The 25160-nt window shown below is 44.0% G+C and overlaps 2 protein-coding genes across 2 annotated transcripts in view; both read right to left on the bottom strand.

Annotated features, from left to right (window-relative positions):
• The window catches only part of lrp6 (low density lipoprotein receptor-related protein 6), a 59880-nt gene extending 51390 nt beyond the window's left edge, over positions 1-8490 (bottom strand). The window contains exons 1-2 of the mRNA XM_078272879.1: positions 8188-8490; positions 2251-2647 (exon numbers count right to left, since the gene is read on the bottom strand). Coding sequence (XP_078129005.1) covers positions 2251-2647; positions 8188-8248 — 458 coding nt within the window. The 5' untranslated portion in view covers positions 8249-8490. The remainder of the gene's footprint in view (positions 1-2250; positions 2648-8187) is intronic.
• An 8525-nt stretch (positions 8491-17015) lies between these two features.
• Positions 17016-24612, bottom strand: mansc1 (MANSC domain containing 1). The gene is made up of 3 exons (XM_078272642.1): positions 24297-24612; positions 20421-20561; positions 17016-18447 (listed from the first exon to the last, which is right to left on the bottom strand). Exons 1-3 carry the CDS (start codon positions 24556-24558, stop codon positions 17360-17362), a joined length of 1491 nt encoding a protein of 496 aa, XP_078128768.1. The 5' UTR covers positions 24559-24612; the 3' UTR covers positions 17016-17359.
• Positions 24613-25160: the final 548 nt, after the last annotated feature.

Genomic DNA, 25160 nt, shown 5'->3' with positions numbered 1-25160 from the left:
CCTAGCAGGGCCTAACAGGGCCTGGCAGGGCCTAGCAGGGCCTAGCAGGGCCTAGCAGGGCCTGGCAGGGCCTAACAGGGCCTAACAGTGCCTGGCAGGGCCTAACAGGGTCTAACAGGGTCTAACAGGGTCTAACAGGGTCTAGCAGGGCCTAGCAGGGCCTAGCAGGGCCTAGCAGGGCCTGGCAGGGCCTAACAGTGCCTAGCAGGGCCTGGCAGGGCCTGGCAGGGCCTGGCAGGGCCTAGCAGGGCCTAGTCGGGCCTAGCAGGGCCTGGCAGGGCCTAGCAGGGCCTAGCAGGGCCTGGCAGGGCCTGGCAGGGCCTAGCAGGGCCTAGTCGTGTGCCTAACAGGGTCTAGCAGGGCCTAACAGTGCCTAACAGTGCCTAACAGGGCCTAGCCGTGCCTAACAGGGCCTAACAGTGCCTAGCAGTGCCTAACAGGGCCTAACAGTGCCTAGCAGTGCCTAACAGGTCCTAGCAGTGCCTAGCAGTGCCTAGCAGTGCCTAACAGGGTCTAGCAGGGCCTAGCAACTAGCTAACAACGTAGCTATGGCTGACCTTTGGCCTACTTCAGCATATAAACATCAGCTCACTAAGAACCTGGGAACCACAATCCCAAACTGGCAGTTTGGTTTTCTGTGAACTGAATTGTTGACCTAAAGTAAACTTCTATGAGCATCATGTCTTTTTTAGCATTACTTTTTCTAAAATGACACTTTACCTGCCTTACGCACAGTATGGAAATATATCGTAATATATTGAATGGTGACCCATGTATCGTCTTGCCAATGGAGGGTTTTCACCGACGTCACGTTCTGGGCGGTGACCTGGATGCGCGGCCATATTGGAGGCACTCGGTGTAAACAACTGAATGGAGTAATGGAGTATTGTGTACTTTGGATACTTTAATACTTTATGTCTAAACAACACAAAAGCTCATCAAAATGTGTCCAAGATGCAAAGACATGGAAGGACTTGGACCACAAAAAAGGCGTGATATTTTGAGAAATGACAGTTTACTGGCGGTGCAGATCCCTAACAGTCGGCTCCCTGTTCTTGGACCCATGGCGACCCTGATTCTTCCTTCAGTTGCATATCCCGATATAGTCCCCTACCTGGTGTTCTCGCCGAGCCCGTACACAGCAGAAGACCTTACATCCTCCAAAAGTTTGGAGGCCTATAACCAGATGGTGTGTGGATGGGTGAGGGAGACGCAGGACCAAGTCATCAACGACCGTTGTGTTGTGAAGGCGAAAGTAAGTAACGTAATAACGTCTTTAATCAACCTAACCTTAACTGTATGACATCATTGTGATACTCAAGGTGTAGCCAAGTGACTCTCAACTGCAGAGTCACTACAGTCTACCGCTCTCCTGTCTATTAAAGGCTAAAATGCCCCAAAAAAAGAAAAGAAAATACCGTATTTTCCGGACTATAAGTCCCTCCGGAGTATAAGTCTCATCAGTCAAAAAATGCGTCATGAAGAGGAAAAAAACATATATAAGTCGCATTTATTTAGAAATGTATTTCACAAAATCCAAGAGTTATTAAACTCCCCAACAGCCCCCAGAACAAGGGGCTGAATACGGTAGGTGTCTCTACGTTAACGTAACACATTAACAGTTATTAAACTACCCAACAGCCCCCAGAACAAGGGGCTGAATACGGTAGGTGTCTCTATGTTAACGTAACACATTAACAGTTATTAAACTCCCCAACAGCCCCCAGAACAAGGGGCTGAATACGGTAGGTGTCTCTATGTTAACGTAACGTAACAGCTCTGTTGACGAGCCTCTCCCAGCAGCACGTTGTTCAAGCACCCATCTGTGGACTCCTTCCTCCAGCTCTGGCCATCTGGATTTCAGCGACTAGCTTTCTTTGTTTTCTTCATTGCAGTGAGACTAACCTTTTCTCCAGTCCCTCACAAGTTTCTCTCTCACTCCAAACTCTCCTTCTGCTGCTCGATTACCGTTTTCGGCTGCGTGTTTTACTACCTGCAGTCTCCTGCAGCTTCTTTTCTTTCTCAGTTGTCTTTAGGAGCAGCATATAGTCCTCACAAGCCTAGAGCGCCTCTCGCGGCTGTAGACGGTGATGTTTTCAGCATGAAATAACATTTAAAACATGTTACATTATATATATTTTGATATATAAGTCGCACCTGACTATAAGTCGCAGGACCAGACAAAGTATGAAAAAAAGTGTGACTTATAGTCCAGAAAATACAGTAACAACAAACCCTGCAGAGACTCACCCTCGTTCGGGATCCAGAGCGATGGCCCTGGGCTGGTCCAGCTCCTGCCAGAACAGAACCTTCCTCAGCGAGCCGTCCAGCTCGGCCACCTCGATGCGATTGGTTTCCGAGTCCGTCCAGTAGAGCTTACTCCCCAGCCAATCGCAGGCCAGTCCGTCGGGCGAGGCCAGACCGGGGACCACCGTCTGCGCCGCGCTGGCCCCCGACTGGTTGAACACGGTGCGTTTGATGGCCTCCTCGCTCACGTCGCTCCAGTAGATGAGGCCCTGGGCGTAGACGTAGTCCACGGCCGCGGCGTCCTCCAGCCCCCCCACCACCACCGTGGCGTTGGCCTTCTCGTGTGCAGCGTCCACCAGACGAAGGTCCCGCCGGTTCGCATACAGCAGCAGCGGCACGCCTGGAAGACATGGACACATGCGTTAAAATATACATTTAAACTGTGGAAACCTCACAGAAATACACAGAAATACACCGTTTAAACTGTGGAAAATACTGAGAAATATGTCATTTAAGTGTGGAAAATGTGCATAATATGCAGTTTACATTCCCTGTATTAAATTCAGAATATTGTCATTCTGAATAATATTAGTAAAATATTAGTCTATATCCTTCTCAGATGTAATGATTGTAGCGGTAGTTGGTTCAATCACCATCACCAAACTCCACCAGACTCCATGTAAATAATCACTACTTTTATCATGGTAAAACACACTTCATTCAAAGTGGACCGAAACTAAATAAAACTATCAAAAGCCGTCTTGGTTCATCTTTCCACTGTTCCAACAATCACCACTCTGGTTTGGTTGAAATAAACCCTTAATTCACCCATTTACATGTGGAGATATGCTGGCTCTATACACGCTAAAAGTCCTGATTATTTACATGGAGTCTGGTGGAGATATGCTGGCTCTATACACGCTAAAAGTCCTGATTATTTACATGGAGTCTGGTGGAGATATGCTGGCTCTATACACGCTAAAAGTCCTGATTATTTACATGGAGTCTGGTGGAGATATGCTGGCTCTATACACGCTAAAAGTCCTGATTATTTACATGGAGTCTGGTGGAGATATGCTGGCTCTATACACGCTAAAAGTCCTGATTATTTACATGGAGTCTGGTGGAGATATGCTGGCTCTATACACGCTAAAAGTCCTGATTATTTACATGGAGTCTGGTGTAGTTTGGTGATGGTGATTTCGGGCGGTTTCATGTTAAACTAAAAGGATCTTCCTCTTTAACTAAAAGGTCTATCTCTGTAGGGATCCTTTCATAATGTTGTCAGACTCTTAGAATAATAATCTGAGTCTGTCAGCAGCAACAACAGAACTTTTAGTGACTCTAACTGCTGCTGAACATTAGTCCTGTAGGGTAACATTACAGCTTGTTACTAACTGCTGCTGAACATTAGTCCTGTAGGGTAACATTACAGCTTGTTACTAACTGCTGCTGAACATTAGTCCTGTAGGGTAACATTACAGCTTGTTACTAACTGCTGCTGAACATTAGTCCTGTAGGGTAACATTACAGCTTAGTTCACGTCTGCAAGTTACAGCGTTCTCGCTCACCACTAGACCATTTCAAACATTTTTATTCACATCAGTCACTTAGTTACAAAAACATGGGAAAATAGGGTCCAGGTTGGGAAAAAAAACAGAGTAACCCTTTAAGGACTCAGAGTTGTTTCCTCTCTGCAGGATTTTGGCGCTCGGCCGAAGTGCTGCACAGCGTTGGAGCTGCCAGCCTGTTCTCACCTCACCCAGGGGGTTCCTTCCCCAAACATTTACCCAATCACAGCATCAAACCCTCCGCCACAGGGGCACACGGGTCACCCAGACTGCTACCAGCCAACCAGAGGCCGGAGGACACATCAGGACACCAAAAAACATTGCAAAAATTGTAGAAAAAAGGCGAAAAAGAGAGACAAAAACGTTGGAAAAAAGACCTCAAAAAAGGCGAAAAAAAGTCTTTAAAAAAACTCCAGAAAGGCTACAAAACATCAAATAAACTGTCCCAAAAAAAGCAACAAAAACCTCCGAAATAAACAGCAAAAACATTGAAAACGCGACAAAAACGTCTGGAAAAAGCCCAGAATGGATTACTGCAACCCCGCAAATTACACCTATGCTCGCTTTACTCTTCTTTATCTCTCACTTTATCTTCATACACTTTCCTTTAACAGCTGTTTGCACATCTGTAAACATCTTCAGGGATTCATGAGGTTTTAGTTGTAACTTTTCTCTGAGATTTTTGTTTTCTGCAGACATTAATGTCAATTTCAGATCACCATTTGCACACAAATGTTTAAATTATGACCCTTTTCTTCAAAATCTGGATTTAAACTGAAACTAAAAGGATGTAATCTGTTACAAATCTGTTAAACTAGACTTTGAAATAACAATAATCGTGTGTGTATATATATATATATATACACATTTGCAACTTATGACGATTATTTTCATTTCAATGTCTAGTTTAACAGATTACATCCTTTTAGTTTCAGTTTAAATCCAAATGTTGAAGAGTGCAGAATATGCAGTTTACATTCCCTGTATTAAATTCAGAATATTGTCATATTCTGAATAATATTAGTAAAATATTAGTCTATATCCTTCTCAGATTTAATGATTGTAGCGGTAGTTGGAGCACCGTCACCAAACTACACCAGACTCCATGTAAATAATCAGGACTTTTATCATCGTAAAACACACTTCATTCAAAGGGGACAGAAACTAAATAAAACTACCAAAAGCCGTCTTGGTTCATCTTTCCACTGTTCCAACAATCACCACTCAGGTTTGGTTGAAATAAACCCTTAATTCACCCATTTACATGTGGAGATATGCTGGCTCTATACACGCTAAAAGTCCTGATTATTTACATGGAGTCTGGTGGAAATATGCTGGCTCTATACACGCTAAAAGTCCTGATTATTTACATGGAGTCTGGTGGAAATATGCTGGCTCAATACATGCTAAAAGTACTGATTATTTACATGGAGTCTGGTGGAGATATGCTGGCTCTATACACGCTAAAAGTCCTGATTATTTACATGGAGTCTGGTGGAGATATGCTGGCTCTATACACGCTAAAAGTCCTGATTATTTACATGGAGTCTGGTGTAGTTTGGTGATGGTGATTTCGGGGCTGTTTCATGTTAAACTAAAAGGATCTTCCTCTTTAACTAAAAGGTCTATCTCTGTAGGGATCCTTTCATAATGTTGTCAGACACTTAGAATAATAATCTGAGTCTGTCAGCAGCAACAACACAACTTAAAAAAGGGTCATAAGTTTAGTTAGTCTATATCTTTGACGTTCCACTTCCAGGATTGCTCCGGTGCTGACTGAAATTGTGCCGGATGTGCGTCCCCTTCCTCTGTCTCTGTGTTGGGGTTCTAACCTCTGGCTGATTTCTGAGGACTATGGTTACCTCCTCAGATCTCTGCAGGGTAAATCCAGACAGCTTTATTTGTGTCCACAGTCCAAAGAGTTGGACTTTACCCCGTCTCCTTGGAGGGAACACGCAGACATTATTTCCCCTTATCTCCTTTACAACTGCTGCAATCTGACCTGCTATCAGCCGGCTCAAAAGAAGTATTCAGTACTTTCCTGCAGCAAAAGTACTAATACCACACTGTAAAAAATACTCTGCAGGGTAAATCCAGACAGCTAGCTAGACTATCTGTCCCTCTGACTAAAACTACTTCTGAACGTCCACATGTTCCACCAAAACCAGCTCCTTCCTGAGACTATTTAGCAGAGGCACCGTGGCTCCGTCTGGAGCTTAGCCCCGCCCACGATGATTGTGATTGGTTTAAAGAAATGCCAATAAACCAGAGCAGGTTGTTCTCCCATCCAGGAATGCTGTGTGGACTAGGATGCTTCTGCACATGCGAGACAATTGGTCCCTAAACCAAACTTATGAAACGCTCCTGTGGGTCGTATTAAGTCTGAATTGCTTTCACCGTAGCTACGTCAGTGGCCTGAAATGTATACTTTTGCGTCTGTGTGTTAGCATGTGTGTCTCTGTGTGTTTTAGAGTGAGTGTGTGTGTGTGGTTGAGTGAGTATGTGTGTGTGTGTGTGTTTTAGAGTGAGTGTGCGTGTTACCGTGTGTGTCTCTGTGTGTCTGAGTGTGTGTGTGTGTGTGTGTGGTAGGGTGTGCATGTGTGTGTTAGAGTGAGTGTGTGTGTGTGCGCCTGTGTGGTAGAGTGAGTGAGAGAGTGTGTGTGGTAGTGTGTGCATGTGAGTGTGTGTGTGTGTGTGTGGTAGAGTGAGTGAGAGAGTGTGTGTGGTAGTGTGTGCATGTGTGTGTATGTGTGTGTGTGTGGTAGAGTGTGTGTGTGTGTGTGTGTGTGTGTGTGTGTGTGTTCTTTATGTGTACATTTTATGAGATATGTTTAGCTCCCGGTGTTTCTATGTTTCTGGCTTTTATTAAATCTGTCCATCTACATACAACCTCACAGAACTGTTAGTTAAATTAATATAACACATTATATAAAATAGGAATAATAATAATAAAAGTGTCCCAGAGCAGACTGACACAAACTGCCCACAGATGAAGCCTTTTTTCGTCTTTCTAAAACACTTATAATGTACATATTTGTTAAGTTCTTATAGTGTCTTTTTCCATACTTATTATTAAAACATATTTTCTGTATTTATGTGTGTTCGCTGTGTTAACATATTTATTGTACACACCAAACAAACCAAGTGAAGTCTCTCGCTCGCATAGCATTTGTTGTGCTAACTGCTAACAGCTAACAGCTATCTACGGTTAATCTAAGTGACTAAATCCAAAGTTAGCATGCTAACAAGCCACAAACTGGGTTAAAATACCAATAATACAGTGAAAGTGGGTCTCGGGGGAGGCTAACGGGGCTGTGGGGAGTGTAGTGGGATGTTTTAACAGCTAGCAAAGGCTGTAGTTTGTTGTTAATTCTCCTCTAGCAGCCAACAGGCGGCTACAACAGTCATAACAGGTTGTGGCTAGAATGGATACATCTACGGTTACGGTTACGCGAAATCTAGGCTAACGTAGTAATATATTTATACTACTTTCACTCAGGAAACTTGTGTTCGTATCCCGGGAGTGTAGCTAACTAAACTAAACTAAACTAGTCGTGTTGGTGGCTAAACTTGTGGCTTGTTTGTAATACTCCTCCAGAAAGCCAACGGGCAGATTTAAGCAGTTGGTGCTAGATGGGATACAGCAAAAGCTTAACGTGGTTTAATGTACGTAAACAACGATCAATGATGACCAGATTTCTCGCTCATATTTCTCCTCATAACCACTGAAAACTGTCAAAAAATCGAACCCAAAGTCCAATTATTATGGACGTTATCTGCCATTAAGCGTTTCTGCTTCATTAGAGCCTACTGTAAGGAAAAAGCTCCCTAATAATTGGACTTTGGGTTAGATTTTTTGACAGTTTTCAGCGGTTATGAGGAGCAATATGAGAGAGAAATATGGTGATCATTGATCGTTGTTTAGGTACATTAAACCACGTTAAGCGTTTTAAAATGTCCCGATACACGGTCACGATCACGCGACGACAGTTAAAGTTTAAACACTAAAACAAAGTTAAATGTGAGTTTGTGTTCGTGATTTGGATTAAAACACTGCATAACTAACAGACATAAGTTTCCTGGGTGAAAGTATTAAAAATATATTATTATTATTATTCTATTTATTTTGCGAGATTTCACGTCACATCCGGCCGTAGCTGTATCCCTTCTAGCCGCAACCTCAGTCATAGCAGGCCGGCTAACAGTTAGCTTCGCTCGGCAGAAATCAACCCCAGAAAGAGGCCCCCTGGCCCCCGGACACTGCTCCACAGATACACCGTTAAACAACCCGCACATATATCCAAACATCACGCAGAAATGGAGAGACAAAAAGCGAAATAAAAAGACAGATTTTTAAAGAGAAACTCACCTCGTATGAGAAAACAAAAACTACACAACAACAGGCTCCGCAGCACGACACCCATCCCCATCTTTCTCCCCGTTTCTCGGCCCTGAAAGCCCGCCTCGTCTCAGCGCAGTGTTCCCATATCCTCGGGGGTTCAAAACTAAATATTCCCAACGATATTCGGGTTGTGTTTGCGCTGCAAAATGCGTTAAATTAGCCCCGCTACTTCCATCCTGGCTGCTTGCTAACTGCGTTGGATCAACTGTCTCACATTGTCCTGCAGGAGATCCGTCGTCTCCTTCCGCTGTGAGGAAGCTGCTCTCCCCCCCCCTCCTCCTCCTCCTCCTCCTTTTCCTTCTCATCCACTCCTCCACCTCTCCACCGCTTTCTATTGTTGTTCTGATTTCATGCTCTCCAGCCAAAGATAATGTTACAACGCGGAAAACAAGCCTGCACGTTTTTTTAAACTGCTGCTTAACATCACGGATCCTGGTAGGGGGAGAGGAGAAAGAAGGTTTAAGAGCTGCACAACAAACCGAAGTTCAGCTCTATCACGCACATTCCTGCGGGACTAGTTTATCACAGAGCAGCGCTGAAGAAGTGTTCAGGTCCTTTACTGCAGTAAAAGTACTTGGAAATGTAGTTAAAGTATTAAAAGTAAAGAACAATCCTCCTATTGTAGAAGAGGAAAAACACACACACACACACACTCACACACACACACACACACACACACACACACACACACACACACACACACGCACACACACACACACACACACACACACAGACACACACACAAACACACACACACACACAGACAGACACACACAGACACACACACACACACACACACACACACACAGACAGACACACACACACACACACACACACACACACACACACACACACACACACACACACACACACACACACACACACACACACACACACACACACACAAAGACACACACACACACACACACACACACACACACAGACACACATGCTAACACACACACACACTCACTCACACACACACACACACACACACACACACACACACACACACACACACACACAGACACAAACACAGACACACACACACACACACACACACACACACACACACACAGAGACACACACGCTAACACACACACACTCACTCACTCTACCACACACACACACTCACACAGACACACACACACACACACACACGCTAACACACACACACTCACTCACTCTACCACACACTACCACACACACACACACACACACACACACACAGATGCAAAAGTATACATTTCAGGCCACTGACGTAGCTACGGTGAAAGCAATTCAGACTTAATACGACCCACAGGAGCGTTTCATAAGTTTGGTTTAGGGACCAATTGTCTCGCATGTGCAGAAGCATCCTAGTCCACACAGCATTCCTGGATGGGAGAACAACCTGCTCTGGTTTATTGGCATTTCTTTAAACCAATCACAATCATCGTGGGCGGGGCTAAGCTCCAGACGGAGCCACGGTGCCTCTGCTAAATAGTCTCAGGAAGGAGCTGGTTTTGGTGGAACATGTGGACGTTCAGAAGTAGTTTTAGTCAGAGGGACAGATAGTCTAGCTAGCTGTCTGGATTTACCCTGCAGAGATCTGAGGAGCAGTTAACCATAGTCCTCACAAATCCACCGGAGGTTAGAACCCCAACACAGAGACAGAGGAAGAAGACGGAGATCCAGCTGAATTTCCTGCAGCACCGGAGCAATCCTGGAAGTGGAACGTCGAGGATGTATAGACTACATTTGCACACACTCAACCCTTTAAGCCTTTTCTTAATGCAACAGTTATTTTGTATGTATATATTTGTTTTTTCTGTATTTATTGTTTATTTCATATTCATGTTTAACATGTTTGTTGGTTTGTTAATGTATGCACCTTTCACCGTAACGCCACATAAGGGTAACATACCAGAGAGGGCCAACACTGGGGGTGAGGGCTGCCGAGGCCTGGAGCCGCTGCTGCTCGCACCAGTGGAGCGTTGTTCTTCCGATCATGCTCACAGGTACACTCTCTGAAATGGACCTGTGTTGTACCTCTTTACCTGACAGTTAGAGCTGTAATAGTCTCGCATTGCCAGACCTTCCTCCACAGCGCTGCACAGGAAGGTGCCTCTGCTAAATAGCCTCTGGAAGGAGCTTGTTTTGGTGGAACATGTGGACGTTCAAAAGCAGTTTTAGTTGTGCAACAGTAATCTGAATGTGTAAAGTAACTAGTAACTAAAGTAACTAGTAACTAAAGCTGGAACAGATGAATGTAGCGGAGTAACTAAAGTAACTAGTAACTAAAGCTGGAACAGATGAATGTAGTGGAGTAACTAAAGTAACTAGTAACTAAAGCTGGAACAGATGAATGTAGCGGAGTAACTAAAGTAACTAGTAACTAAAGTAACTAGTAACTAAAGCTGGAACAGATGAATGTAGTGGAGTAACTAAAGTAACTAGTAACTAAAGCTGGAACAGATGAATGTAGCGGAGTAACTAAAGTAACTAGTAACTAAAGTAACTAGTAACTAAAGTAACTAGTAACTAAAGCTGGAACAGATGAATGTAGCGGAGTAACTAAAGTAACTAGTAACTAAAGTAACTAGTAACTAAAGCTGGAACAGATGAATGTAGCGGAGTAGAAGTAGAAAGTGACATGAAAAGAAAAGACTCAAGTAAAGTACAAGTACCTCAACATTTGGTCTGAAGTACAGTACTGGAGTAAAAGTACTTATACATTCATACCTGTACAGAAACTAGACTAAATACTAGTTTGGGGGGTTTATCAGAGACAGAATCATTAAAAAGCAACGACAACACGTTCAAAAATCACTTTTTTTTTAATCCTTACAAGAACAAAACATCAAATTCCAAACTTATGCAAAATAGCATCACTTCACAACACACGACCAAACTATGACCATCGATGTAATTAATCAGACACGATACAAATCAAAGCAATAACAGAAGTGAAAACAGGTCAACGGTGCAGCTTCAGGTTCATCAGGCGGCTGCTGCCACCTGCTGGCCATCCCACACCCAAAACCACTGACACCCAATACAAATGTACTTATTATTACTATTATTATTATTATAGGAAAATAGTGCGCGGCCAGTGTACTCTTACTTATGAAAAACAATCTAATATTCCAAAAAAAGAAGCATATCATATTTATCAAAAAAACACAGGATACAATAGTGCATCAAATGTTCAAATAATTGCATCCATCGTTTTGAAGTCTTTATCCGCGTGTGAAACTAAATACAAAAACAACACAGTGAGAGAGTGAGTCCGACATCGAGTCCGAGTCAGCGAGTTCATGGTTAACTTTGGTATGTTTTCAACCTGGATGTCTATTTTCCCATTTTTCTGTCTGAGTGACTGATGGGAGCAAACATCTCTGAAACTGGTCCAGAATTAAGCAAGATACACAAGCTGTAATGTTACCCTACAGGACTAATGTTCAGCAGCAGTTAGTAACAAGCTGTAATGTTACCCTACAGGACTAATGTTCAGCAGCAGTTAGTAACAAGCTGTAATGTTACCCTACAGGACTAATGTTCAGCAGCAGTTAGTAACAAGCTGTAATGTTACCCTACAGGACTAATGTTCAGCAGCAGTTAGTAACAAGCTGTAATGTTACCCTACAGGACTAATGTTCAGCAGCAGTTAGTAACAAGCTGTAATGTTACCCTACAGGACTAATGTCCAGCTCAGTTAGCATCCACTAAAAGTTCTGTTTGTTGCTGCTGACAGACTCAGATTATTATTCTAATTCTTTGGTTGAAATAAACCCTTAATTCACCCATTTACATGTGGAGATATGCTGGCTCTATACACGCTAAAAGTCCTGATTATTTACATGGAGTCTGGTGGAGATATGCTGGCTCTATACACGCTAAAAGTCCTGATTATTTACATGGAGTCTGGTGGAAATATGCTGGCTCTATACACGCTAAAAGTCCTGATTATTTACATGGAGTCTGGTGGAGATATGCTGGCTCTATACACGCTAAAAGTCCTGATTATTTACATGGAGTCTGGTGGAAATATGCTGGCTCTATACACGCTAAAAGTCCTGATTATTTACATGGAGTCTGTTGGAAATATGCTGGCTCTATACACGCTAAAAGTCCTGATTATTTACATGGAGTCTGGTGGAGATATGCTGGCTCTATACACGCTAAAAGTCCTGATTATTTACATGGAGTCTGGTGTAGTTTGGTGATGGGGATTTCGGGGCTGTTTCATGTTAAACTAAAAGGATCTTCCTCTTTAACTAAAAGGTCTATCTCTGTAGGGATCCATCCCATAATGTTGTCACACACTTAGAATAATAATCTGAGTCTGTCAGCAGCAACAACAGAACTTTTAGTGGACGCTGACTGACGTTTCTCGCTTTAATACTGGACTAATTTCAAATATCGTTGTTTCCATCAGTCATCTTAGACACAAAAATATGAAATAATAGGGTCCAGGTTGAAAAATACCGAAGTTACCCTTTAAGAAGCAGTCACAGGCTTGTATGGCTGAAGCATGTGGAAGTAAAAAGACATGCAGTTGTATGTTGTATTGTCTTATACACAAAGGGTTAATTAGCCCCATAGCGAAAGAAGAAGGCCTCGAAACAAGAAGGCCAAATGTACAAATCCAGAGTTTCTCTCCAGCGACTTCAGAGGCTTCCTGAGACTCAGGGAATAAAAATATTGCTGTTTGTTCTTTGTGTTCAATCACCAGCTGAAGTTTCTCTACCGTCAACAACGACAACGTAATGAACGTATCTAAACTCCCACATTTAGCTTTCAGGATCAATAAATAAGAGTCAGGAATAAAAGCCAAAATGTGACTAAAGCCAGAAAAAGTCAGGAAAAAGCTCAGTTTTTCATTATAACATCAACGGTTTCTTCGTCTGGTATCGGAAACAATTTGCGATATAACGTAAAGATTTTGCGATATTGCGATATATCGGAAACATTTTGTGACATTTTTGCGATGTAACGTAAACATTTTGCGATATATTGGAAAGATTTTGCGATATTTTGTGATATAATGCAAACATTTTGCCACATAGCATAAACATTTTGCTATATAACGTACATTTTTTGTGATATAACGTAAACATTTTGCGATATATGGGAAACATTTTGCCATATTTTGCAATATAATGTAAACATTTTGCCACATAGTGTAAACATTTTGCGTCATTTTGTGATATAACGTAAACATTTTGCAATATATCGGAAACATTTTTGCAATATTGCGATATATCGTAAATTTTTTGCGATATAATGTAAACATTTTGCGATATATAGGAAACATTTTGCCATATTTTGCAATATAACGTAAACATTTTGCCACATGGCGTAAACATTTTGCGTCATTTTGCGATATAACGTAAACATTTTGCGATATAACGTAAACATTTTGCGATATATGGGAAACATTTTGCAATATTTTGCAATATAACGTAAACATTTTGCCACATGGCGTAAACATTTTGCGTCATTTTGCGATCTAACGTAAACATTTTGCGATATATCGGAAAATTTTTCCGATATAACAAGATAAAGTAATTTAACGTTAAGAAAACGTTTAGAATAAAAATTATTTGTCATGATAAAATTAAAAAATATCTTGTAATAAATAAAATAAACACACGGACGTAATAAATAAGAAAACGTTGACGTTATAACAAGAAACTGAGCAAATATTTTTGTTGTGACGTTGGCAGCAAATCGCCGCCGTAGCACAAAAAACTAATACGTGAATGACATTTTTTTTAAAGTCTGAATTAAGAAAAAAAATAACAAAATAATTCTGAGACAAAAGTCAAAATGTTGAGAATCAATGAGCCGGAAAGATTGATGGTGATATTTTACTTCGTATATGATTTGTTGCATCATTGTGATGTTTCTTATTCGTATCGTAGCATTTCTTTGAGAAGTTGAACACAGAAACAGTTTCCCCGTCTGGTGTTTTTAAATTTACGGCGTCACAATATTTATCCATAAAAAATTATATTTATATATCTCGGCGCTGTCCATGAAAAATCCCGAATGTCTTAGCCGACGAACAAAACAGCCGGTTGCAGCTTTAGATGATGTATTCATCAGATAATCCAGTTTGTTTTTAGTTTATTTCCCTTTCTTTCCATTCTAAATCCCCGCATATCAGTTCAGGTTCACACTAAACTTTGGCCCGCCTAGTCACTTTTTCCGGCAGTTTTGTCACTTTTTCCGACGTTTTTGGCGCTTTTTTTCGACGCCTAGTTGTGCGCCAAAAACTAAAAAGACAGGAAACTGTTTTCAAACTGCAATTACGTGACATTCAAAGCAGAACTTTGGCAGATTCGCTGACTTTGAGACTCAGAAGTTTCCACAGAAGCAGTGTTTTCATATTCAGGCTGCAAAACTGTTTGCTGCTTTTAAAAATGTAATCTCAACGCCTCAACGGCTGTGATTGGTGTAAAGCCCGCCTCAACGGCTGTGATTGGTGTAAAGCCCGCCTCAACGGCTGTGATTGGTCTAAAGCCCTCCTCAACGGTTGTGATTGGTGTAAAGCCCGCCTCAATGGTTGTGATTGGTCTAAAGCCCACCTCAACGGTTGTGATTGGTGTAAAGCCCGCCTCAACGGCTGTGATTGGTGTAAAGCCCGCCTCAACGGCTGTGATTGGCGTAAAGCCCGCCTCAACGGTTGTGATTGGCGTAGAGCCCGCCTCAATGGTTGTGATTGGCGTAAAGCCCCCCTCAACGGTTGTGATTGGCGTAAAGCCCGCCTCAACGGTTGTGATTGGTCGTAAAGCCCGCCTCAACGGTTGTGATTGGTGTAAAGCCCTCCTCAATGGTTGTGATTGGTGTAAAGCCCGCCTCAATGGTTGTGATTGGTCTAAAGCCCGCCTCAATGGTTGTGATTGGTGTAAAGCCCGCCTCAATGGTTGTGATTGGTGTAAAGCCCGCCTCAATGGTTGTGATTGGTGTAAAGCCCTCCTCAATGGTTGTGATTGGTGTAAAGCCCACCTCAACGGTTGTGATTGGTGTAAAGCCCGCCTCAACGGTTGTGATTGGCGTAAAGCCCTCCTCAACGGTTGTGATTGGTGCCTCGATTTGGAAACATTGGAAATGGGCTCGAATGGGTTTGGTTTTAAACTTGCAAACTTCTAATTGCACTTGCTTTACATAATTGTATTTTATTTTGTATCCGTATTATCCTTCACTGTAAAACCTTTCACCGTAAATTTACAGTAATATACTCGCAGCTACTACTGTTTATTTACAGTAAGATAGACATTTACAGTTTCTTACTGTATTATTTGAATGTACATGTCTGCATGTATTAAGAAAAGAGACAAAACATCAAAAGAATTGTAGAAAAAAAAAGTAAAAATAAAAAATAAAAATAAAAACGTTGAAAAAAGCGGTAAAAATGTCAGAAAAAACGTGAAAAACTTTGGGAAAAACCCTCTGAAAAGGCCACCAAAAACTCAAAAAAATCAACACAAACATTGAAAACGCAACAAAAACTTCACAAAAAGTCCAGAATGAATTATTATGCCTATGGTAAATAGACATTTACAGTTTCTTACTGTATTATTTGAATTTACAGTAATATATTGGCTGCATTGTACTTCCTGCCTTTTCCTTTATTTTCCCAAGATGCATTGTTGTCAACAGTAAATACCTGTAATCTGTAACATTCACAGATAGCGCTGTAATATTAATATTTTCTCAGAGAATGCATTGCCATTTACAGTATGATCCTGTTTTACATTAAAACAGTAAGATACTGTGATTTAGCTGTACATTTACACCAAAAGGTTTACAGTGTTTATCCATCAGTTATTCAATAATGTTTCTTTCTTATGATGGGGTATTATTTCCTGTGCTGCCCCTCAATGATCTTTTGAGTCAAACTAAAGGCTGAATGAATGAATGAATGAATGAATTAATGAATGAATGAATGGGGAAATTGAGTTTGACACCCCTGTCTTATTGTGAAACTTTGCGTTGTTTTGAAATTAAAATATTACCAGAACGTTAACAATTGTGAACTTAAAGGTGTAGTAGGTAACTTATTAAACTCCCTTTCTGTCATATCTGCTGAAACTGACCCTATGTTCCAGTAGAACTACAGGAAGCAGGTCATTAAAATAATCCAGCTCCTCTGGCTCCACCTACAGCCTGGAGCCCTGTTCAGATGCACCAATCAGGGCCAGGGGGCGTGTCTAACTGTTCAGATGCACCAATCAGGGCCAGGGGGAGTGTCTAACTGTTCAGATGCACCAATCAGGGCCAGGGGGAGTGTCTAACTGTTCAGATGCACCAATCAGGGCCAGGAGGGGGGTGTCTAACTGTTCAGATGCACCAATCAGGGCCAGGGGGGGGGTGTCTAACTGTTCAGATGCACCAATCAGGGCCAGGGGGGAGTGTCTAACTGTTCAGATGCACCAATCAGGGCCAGGGGGGAGTGTCTAACTGTTCAGATGCACCAATCAGGGCCAGGAGGGGGGTGTCTAACTGTTCAGATGCACCAATCAGGGCCAGGGAGGCGTGTCTAACTGTTCAGATGCACCAATCAGGGCCAGGAGGGGGTGTCTAACTGTTCAGATGGACCAATCAGGGCCAGGGGGAGGTGTCTAACTGTTCAGATGCACCAATCAGGGCCAGGAGGGGGGTGTCTAACTGTTCAGATGCACCAATCAGGGCCAGGAGGGGGTGTCTAACTGTTCAGATGGACCAATCAGGGCCAGGGGGGGTGTCTAACTGTTCAGATGCACCAATCAGGGGAAGGGGGGATGTCTAACTGTTCAGATGCACCAATCAGGTCCAGGGGGAGTGTCTAACTGTTCAGATGCACCAATCAGGGCCAGGGGGGGTGTCTAACTGTTCAGATGCACCAATCAGGGCCGGGGGGGGGGTCTAACTGCGTGTCAATCACTGCTCATGCACACGCATTCATTCTCCCTTGTGGGGGGAGAGGCTTAGGAGACCATTTTAGGCTTCAGCAGAAAGGGGGGAGGGACTGAGAAGTTCTCAATGTTCAAATGTTTTGCGAAGTCCTGGATCGTCACAGTCCTACCTACGGCACCTTTAACTTGTTTTAAGTTTTTCCCGTTTCTCCGTCTTAAAAACCGAACACCCCACCCCCCCACCGTCCGCGTCCTCACACCTCGTAGTGCAGATCGTTGAGCTCCAGTCTCGTGTAATGGCGTCTGTCGAAGGACTCCATCGCCTTGCGGCCGGCGGCGGCCAGAGCCAGCGTGAGCACGGCGAGGCCGAGAACCGTAAACACCACCATGCCGGTTTTTAACGCTCCCGGTGTCCCCACGGCCGCAGCCCCGTCCCCGCGGCCAGCGCTCAAGCTCTGCAGCGGGAGCTCCGACTGCTCGGCGCCTTTGGGGACGATGAGCAGAGTCGGCGCCGCAGTCGCTGTGGACCAATCAGTGACGGGAAGGAACGGGGTGGAGGTGGGAGGATTTGTCGTTGTTGTAGTTGTTGTAGAGGGAGTTGTAGTTTTTGTTGTAGAGGGAGTTGTAGTTTTTGTAGTTGTAGAGGGAGTTGTAGTTTTTGTAGTTGTTGTAGAGGGAGTTGTAGTTTTTGTTGTAGAGGGAGTTGTAGTTGTTGTAGAGGGAGTTGTAGTTTTTGTAGTTGTTGTAGAGGGAGTTGTAGTTTTTGTAGTTGTTGTAGAGGGAGTTGTAGTTTTTGTGGTTGTTGTGGTTGTTGTGGTCGGCTGTGGTGTGTCAGTAATTCTCGCTGCAGCCTTGTTACCGGCGGTTACCACAGGAAGTGATGTCGTGGCGGCAACGACAGGATGAGGCTTGACTTTCTTGGGAGTTTTATTTTGCTTTCTGTTGGTTTTGTTTGGCTTTTTCAGGGTTGTTGTTGTCATCGTAGCTTCTGTCGTTGCAGGGGGTGATGTCGTTGTTGTTGTTGTGGGTGCTGTTGTTGTTGTGGGTGCTGTTGTTGTTGTTGTCGGTGCTGTTGTTACTGGAGGCATCGTGGCGATGATGATGATGGGTGGAGGAGCTGTTGTTGTGGCGGGAGCCTGCGTTCTCATGCCGATGGTCGGCGCCGTTGTTGTTGTTGTTGTTGTGATTGTTTGTGCGTTGGTTGTGGTTGTGGTGGAGGGTTGTGTTTGTGTGGTTGTTTGTGTGGTTGTTGGTGTGGTTGTTGTCGGTGTGTCGGTGGAGGTTTGCCTCGTGGTGATCGTCGTCGTGGCGACAGGTCTCACCGTGGTCGGATGAATCAAACCTGTTGGAAGGAAGAAAGACGGAGGGAAATGTGAAAGATGCAGCTGAACTCTGTGTCTGTGTGTGTCTGTGTGTGTGTGTGTGTGTGTGTGTGTATTTTTGTGTGTATGTGTGTGTGTGTGTGTGTGTATGTGTGCGTGTGTCTGTGTGTGTCTGTGTGTATTTTTGTGTGTCTGTGTGTGTATGTGAGTGTGTGAGTGTGTCTGTGTGTCTGTGTGTCATTCTGTGTGTATGTGTGTGTGTGTGTGTGTATGTGTGCGTGTGTGTGTGTCTATGTGTGTGTGTCTCTGTGTGTGTGTGTGTGTGTGTGTGTGTGTGTGTGTGTGTCTCTGTGTGTGTGTGTGTGTCTCTGTGTGTGTGTGTGTGTGTGTCTGTGTGTGTCTGTGTGTGTGTGTGTGTGTGTGTGTCTGTGTGTGTGTCTGTGTGTCTGTGTGTGTGTGTGTGTGTGTGTGTGTGTGTGTGTGTGTGTGTGTATCTCTGTGTGTGTGTCTTTCAAATATCTCAGGAAGTGTTCATCTGATCTACTTCCTACTTGGTTTCCTGGGTACCTGATGAACTTGAGGTTTGGAATTTGGAGCCGTGTGGACAGCGTTGGATGTTGGATATTAATAGACTGAATAAAACTAAACGAAAGAACCAGAAAAGTTGAGAAAAAACAAAAACAAAAGCTACCAAGTGGGTCTTAAAGCCTAACTCTCCCCAAAATGCCACCTAGGGTCTTTTTATGAATGTACCCGAGTCAAACTTTCATTTAAAAGCATATTTAGGACGGAAACGCCACTTTTAAGATGGACCGTATTCTGGTTTTTGGGTCAAATGGTCTTCTGAATGGGAGAGCTAGGGGCGCTACGATGCTAGCCTCAAAATATCTATTTTAAACACTAAGAAGGCTCGACACAACATGAGACTTTGCTCCAAGTCTCACCAGGGACTCTACACCTTAACCACAGCACTGACAACACTGGTTGTGTTCAGAGTTTACTAAAAGAAAGGTTTTAACAACTCCCGTTAGCTGTTGTTGTTTACGCTATCCTCCATCTTCCCAGTCCAACATAGGAGATCTCTGAATGTGAATGAACGGACTCCGTAGGAGGAAATGTCATCTTATATGAGACTCCTTTTTCAACTACGAGGTCAATATTGTGTTTCACTAACGACAAAACAAGGAATAATCCGTGCTTTTATACGGAACTGAGCTTTAGGAGCTTTCCATCTTTACTCTCCTCCCTCGACTATTTCTGACTGGCTCGATAGACGGAGACCGGAAGAACAACAGCTAACGTGAGTTGTTAAAACCTCTTTTAGTAAACTCTGTGAACACAACCAATGTTGTCAGTGCTGTGGTTAAGGTGTAGAGTCCCTGGTGATACGTGGAGCAAAGTCTCATGTTGTGTCGAGCCTTATTAGTGTTTAAACATAGATATTTTGAGGCTAGCATCGTAGCGCCCCTAGCTCTCCCATTCAGAAGACCATTTGACCCAAAAACCAGAATACGGTCCATCTTAAAAGTGGCGTTTCCGTCCTAAATATGCTTTTAAACAAACGTTTGACTCAGGTACATTCACAAAAAGACCCTAGGTGGCATTTTGGGGAGAGTTAGGCTTTAAGGACTCAGCGGTCTGAGCTGTTCTTATTTGAAATGGGAAACTATTCCAGAGATTAGACGCAGCCGCTGAAAAGACAAAAACTTCGAAATAAGTGACAAAAAAACGTCAAGATAATATTCAAAAAACGTGGGAAAAGCTTTAAAAAAAACGTCAAAAAAGCGCAGAAAAATATTGACAGAAACTTCGAAAAAAAAAAGTGTCAAAAAAGACGACCAAATATTGGATTTATTTCTACATTTTGACCCAAAAAATCCAAAAAGTTGCATCATGGTCGACGAGGGAGACAACAGGAGAGTTAACCCACCCCAACTCCCAACGCCCACCCAAATGTCTAATGCTTCCTACGCCCACGGTAAGATGAAGATACCTTTGTAGATGTCGTAGGTGTTGATGGCGTCCTGAGCCTTCATCAGCGGACAGTCCTGCTCCGTCTGACAGTGGAACAGGAAGCAGTTATCCTCGCCAGCGTGTTTGTTGCCGTTGAACACCGCCATGTTGCACTTGGCGCCTTCGGAAAACACAGAAACGTGTATAAAAAAGTTTATCGCAGTGCTGGGGAAGGATGGAAGATGGAGGATGTATGTTTTTATTTATGCAGCGGGGAAAATAAGTACTGAACGCGTCAACATATTTCTGATGGGGCGATCCATGACATGTTCACCAGATGTCAGTAACAACCCAAGTAATCCACACATACAAAGATATCAAAACAAATAAGTCCATAAATTACGTTGTGTGTAATAAAGTGAAATGACACAGGGAAAAAGTATTGAACACACTTGCTGAAATGTATTTAATACTTAGTAGAAAAGCCTTTGACAGCTTTAAGACGCCTCATGTATGAAGAAACTAGTCGCACACATTACTCAGCTGTGATTTTTGCCCATTCTTCCACACAAACTGTCTTCAAATCTTCCAGGTAGCCTAGAAATGTAGACCACCCTAGTGGCAGCAAATGTAAATGTCTAGCAACTCTCTGTTGGCTTGCAAGCTGGAAAAACCAAACTCTGGTCAGGCCAATCACATCGTGTATAGAGTGGGTGGGCGGGGCTTATGGCTGCTGCTGCTGCTGGTGAACAGCGTCTCTGGAAGACTTGGAGTTCAGCTTTTCTTTGAGGAAAGAACAAAGAACGGCCCTGAAGTCATTCTTAAAAAAGGAAGATGGATAGAAAAGTGTAATCTATCAGCTAGCTCTGCTCTGATTGGTTGGAGAGCTATCCTATTGCATGCAGAGGGAATTTGAAAGACAACCGTTTGTCCCGCCCCTCAGATTGAGCCCAGCCAATGGGGAGTTCCCAGACCCAACATCTGGATGTGGGTCAGACCCAGACCCAACATCTGGATGTGGGTCTGGCTGGTCAGGCTAGCTTCCGGGGGCATCTTCTATGAACTCCGATCTTCAGTTCTTTCCAGAGGTTTTCGACTGGATTCAAGTCAGGTGATTGACTGGGCCATTCTTTCTCTGAAACCAAGTGAGAGTTTCCTTCCTCAATATTTATTCCCACTATCATTCCAATTTATTACACATAACTTTTGTCATTGTTATGTGGGCAGCTGTTCTCTCCCCATTCTGTGTCCCTTTCCTCTCTTGTTTTGTCCCCACTTTGTCGGTGGTGTCTGTGTGTGTGTATGTGTGTGTGTGTGTGTGTGTGTGTGTGTGTGTCCACTGTGTTTGTGGTGTCTGTATGTGTGTATGTGTGTGTGTGTGTCCCCACTGTGTTTGTGGTGTCTGTATGTGTGTATGTGTGTGTGTGTGTCCACTGTGTTTGTGGTGTCTGTATGTGTGTATGTGTGTGTGTGTGTCCACTGTGTTTGTGGTGTCTGTATGTGTGTATGTGTGTGTGTGTGTGTGTCCACTGTGTTTGTGGTGTCTGTATGTGTGTATGTGTGTGTGTGTGTCCACTGTGTTTGTGGTGTCTCAATGTGTGTGTGTGTGTGTGTGTGTCCACTGTGTTTGTGGTGTCTGTATGTGTGTGTGTGTGTGTCCCCACTGTGTTTGTGGTGTCTGCCGGTGTGTGTGGCAGACTCGCCTGAAAGTAGGTCAAGGGGCGTGGCTGGAAGATCTACCTCTCCGTACAGCTGATTCTTACCTGTGCAGCTGCATCTAATGCCACTAACACCTGGCAGTATTTATTCCTGGGCATGGCTCTCCATCGGCGCCAGATCGTTGCACCTACCAGTGCGGTAACTAGGCTCTAGGCTCCCAGTGCAGTTATCTAACTCGTTTGTTTTGTCTCCTTGTTATTTTCTCTTGCTCCTGCTAACGTGCTTTATGTGTGCTCCGCTCAGACCCACACCACTCAACCTGCTGCCGTGTCTCCAGCTCTTTCACCTCCAGTCTTCCACCACCTCGTTTGGATCGTTTGGACATACATGTTTTGATATCTTTGTATGTATGGATTACTTGGGTTGTTACTGACATCTGGTTAGAATTTCAACCAAATAGCCCCATCGGAAATATATTTACTGGGAAAAATGTTGACGTGTTCAATACTTATTTGCCCCGCTGTATGTAACGTACATCATTTCAGTTAATCAGATATGGAGATACTGAAGTGTGTGAAGAGGTGTCGGGTAAATGCATCGTTCAGATTGGGGCTCTTTGTGAGAAATCTAAATGAAGAATGTGTCCCAAATGTACTTGTTGACTCATCGGCCATGTTGGCGGGTAGATGAAAACCACCACCAGCAGGGCTGTAGTACTCGAGTCTGGTCTTGGACCCGAGTCCGGACTCGAGACGGTTTTTCTATGGTCTCAGACTCGTCTCGGACTCGCTGGTATTTGGACTTGGACTTGTCTCGGTGTCTGCCGCTGGTCTTGCCAAATATGGCTTTTGGTCTCGACCGTGTCCAGGTGTCTTTATGTTTATAATAATATTGGAGGTCACGTGAAACACTGGACACCTGATAACCAATCACACACTAGATTATCTTCGCCCAGCACGCCCTGCAGCTGCGTGCCCTGCTAACATTATTGCCATTCCTTTTTATTGATTCACACACACTGTAACAAACAAGGATGTCCGCCAATTCTGCCATAATCAAATGTTGGTAATAGGTAATAGAAATCACCAGAAATGTATTTTATTTAATATATTAAATGATATCAAGAGGAATGGCTATACTTACAAATTCTGGGTGTTGTGACACTGTTTTTGCTTTTAGATCAAGAAATAATAACCCAAAATGATTGTCTTGATACTGTCATGCATAAGACTTGCTGTCGTGGACTCGAACCACTTTGGACTCGGTCTTGACTTGGTCTCGACTCTCGACTAGTCCTGGTCTTGGACTTATCTTGGACTCGACAAAGGTGGTCTTGACTACAACCCTGTCCACCAGCCAAGTAGCTTTAAAAAAAATATTATTCATAATAAGCCGCCCGCCCGGCTTATTTTTTATTTAACCTTTATTTATTCAGGAGAGGTTCACTTGGCAGCCTCTCTTTTTGCAGGAACGCCCTGATCACATTCACACAGTTGCACACATTCACACCTGGAAGCTGCGCAGCACAACTGCAGTCTGATCTGCTGGCCATTGAGCTGCTCCACTGCTCCACTGGAACGGTTGGGGTTAAGGGGCCTTGCTCAAGGGCACCTCAGTGGTATTAATGAGGACTTTCCCACCCAGCTCCTGTTTTATCCTGTTGGTCTGGGGATTGAACCGACGCCCTCCCGGTCACAAGCTCTCTTCTCTAACCTCTAGGCCACCACTGCCTGCGACATGGAGCTCACAAAGCGTAAAGCTAGGTTTAGGCAGTCGTGGTGTTCCCGGCGTGAGGTGCGCACGCCATAAAATGACGTCACCACGGTTGTCGTTTCCACTGCAAAGGCTCTGCAAGTTGTTGCGGTGTGTGGTTGTGCACCCCTGAATTTTTGTAACTTGGCGTGCGCTGCGCTCTCTGTTCAACACAGTCGGCTGGGAAGACTGACCGTGCAGCTTCGTGTTACAGCCTGACATTCTGGTATACTGGGCAGGGGGAATGAGAGGGGGGAACACCAGAGCAGGGGGAATGAGAGGGGGGAACGTCAGAGCAGGGGGAATGAGAGGGGGGAAACACCAGAGCAGGGGGAATGAGAGGGGGAACACCAGAGCAGGGGGAATGAGAGGGGGAAACACCAGAGCAGGGGGAATGAGAGGGGGGAAACACCAGAGCAGGGGGAATGAGAGGGGGGAACGTAGCAGAAGATATTGCTTTTTAAACCAACATAGCGATGTAAATGGAGCTATAGACTAATCTCACCTGGTTTGACTTCCTCTGAGCAGCAGGCGAGGACGCAGTCCCTCTCCGACCGGACCACCCGAGTGTCCATGACCGTCGTCGGCTTGGTCAGCACCTGTCTGACATTCACAATGGCGCTCTGGTGTTGTCTGGAGAAACACGTCTCCGGCTCCACAGCAGCTGACATGGGAAGTGATGTCATCATCAGCAGCAGCATTACCAGCATGGCGGCGAGCGGCCGGAGCATCCGTGATGAGTGTCGGCCGGACGCTGGGGGAGTCATGGTGACGGCAGAGCTGCAGTATGTGATCAGAGTGACTTCAGAGTCCACAGCAGAGAGCAGAGATCCACACCGATGCTCTGAACACAGATGAAACACAGAGGAAACATACAGGAAACACAGAGGAAACACAGAGGAAACACGGGAAACACAGGGGAAACACAGGGCAAACACACAGGAAACACACAGGAAACACAGAGGAAACACACAGGAAACACACAGGAAACACAGAGGAAACACAGGAAACAGAGGAGACAGAGAGAAGAGCACAGAGGGAAACAGAGGAAACACAAAGGAGACAGAGGAAACAGAGAGGAAACAGAGGAAACAGCACAGGAAACACACAGGAAACACACAGGAAACACACAGGAAACACAGAGGAAACACACAGGAAACAGAGGAAACACAGGGGAAACACAGAAGAAACACAGAGGAAACACACAGGAAACACACAGGAAACACACAGGAAACACAGAGGAAACACACAGGAAACAGAGGAGACAGAGGAAACAGAGGAAACACAAAGGAGACAGAGGAAATACAGAGGAAACAGAGGAAACACACAGGAAACACAGAGGAAACATACAGGAAACAGAGGAAACACA

The sequence above is a fragment of the Sander vitreus genome, chromosome 17, assembly GCF_031162955.1.
Source record: "Sander vitreus isolate 19-12246 chromosome 17, sanVit1, whole genome shotgun sequence".
NCBI lineage: Eukaryota > Metazoa > Chordata > Actinopteri > Perciformes > Percidae > Sander > Sander vitreus.
The sequence above is the reverse complement of the archived record's forward strand: the minus strand, read 5'-3'. Positions and strand labels throughout refer to the sequence as shown.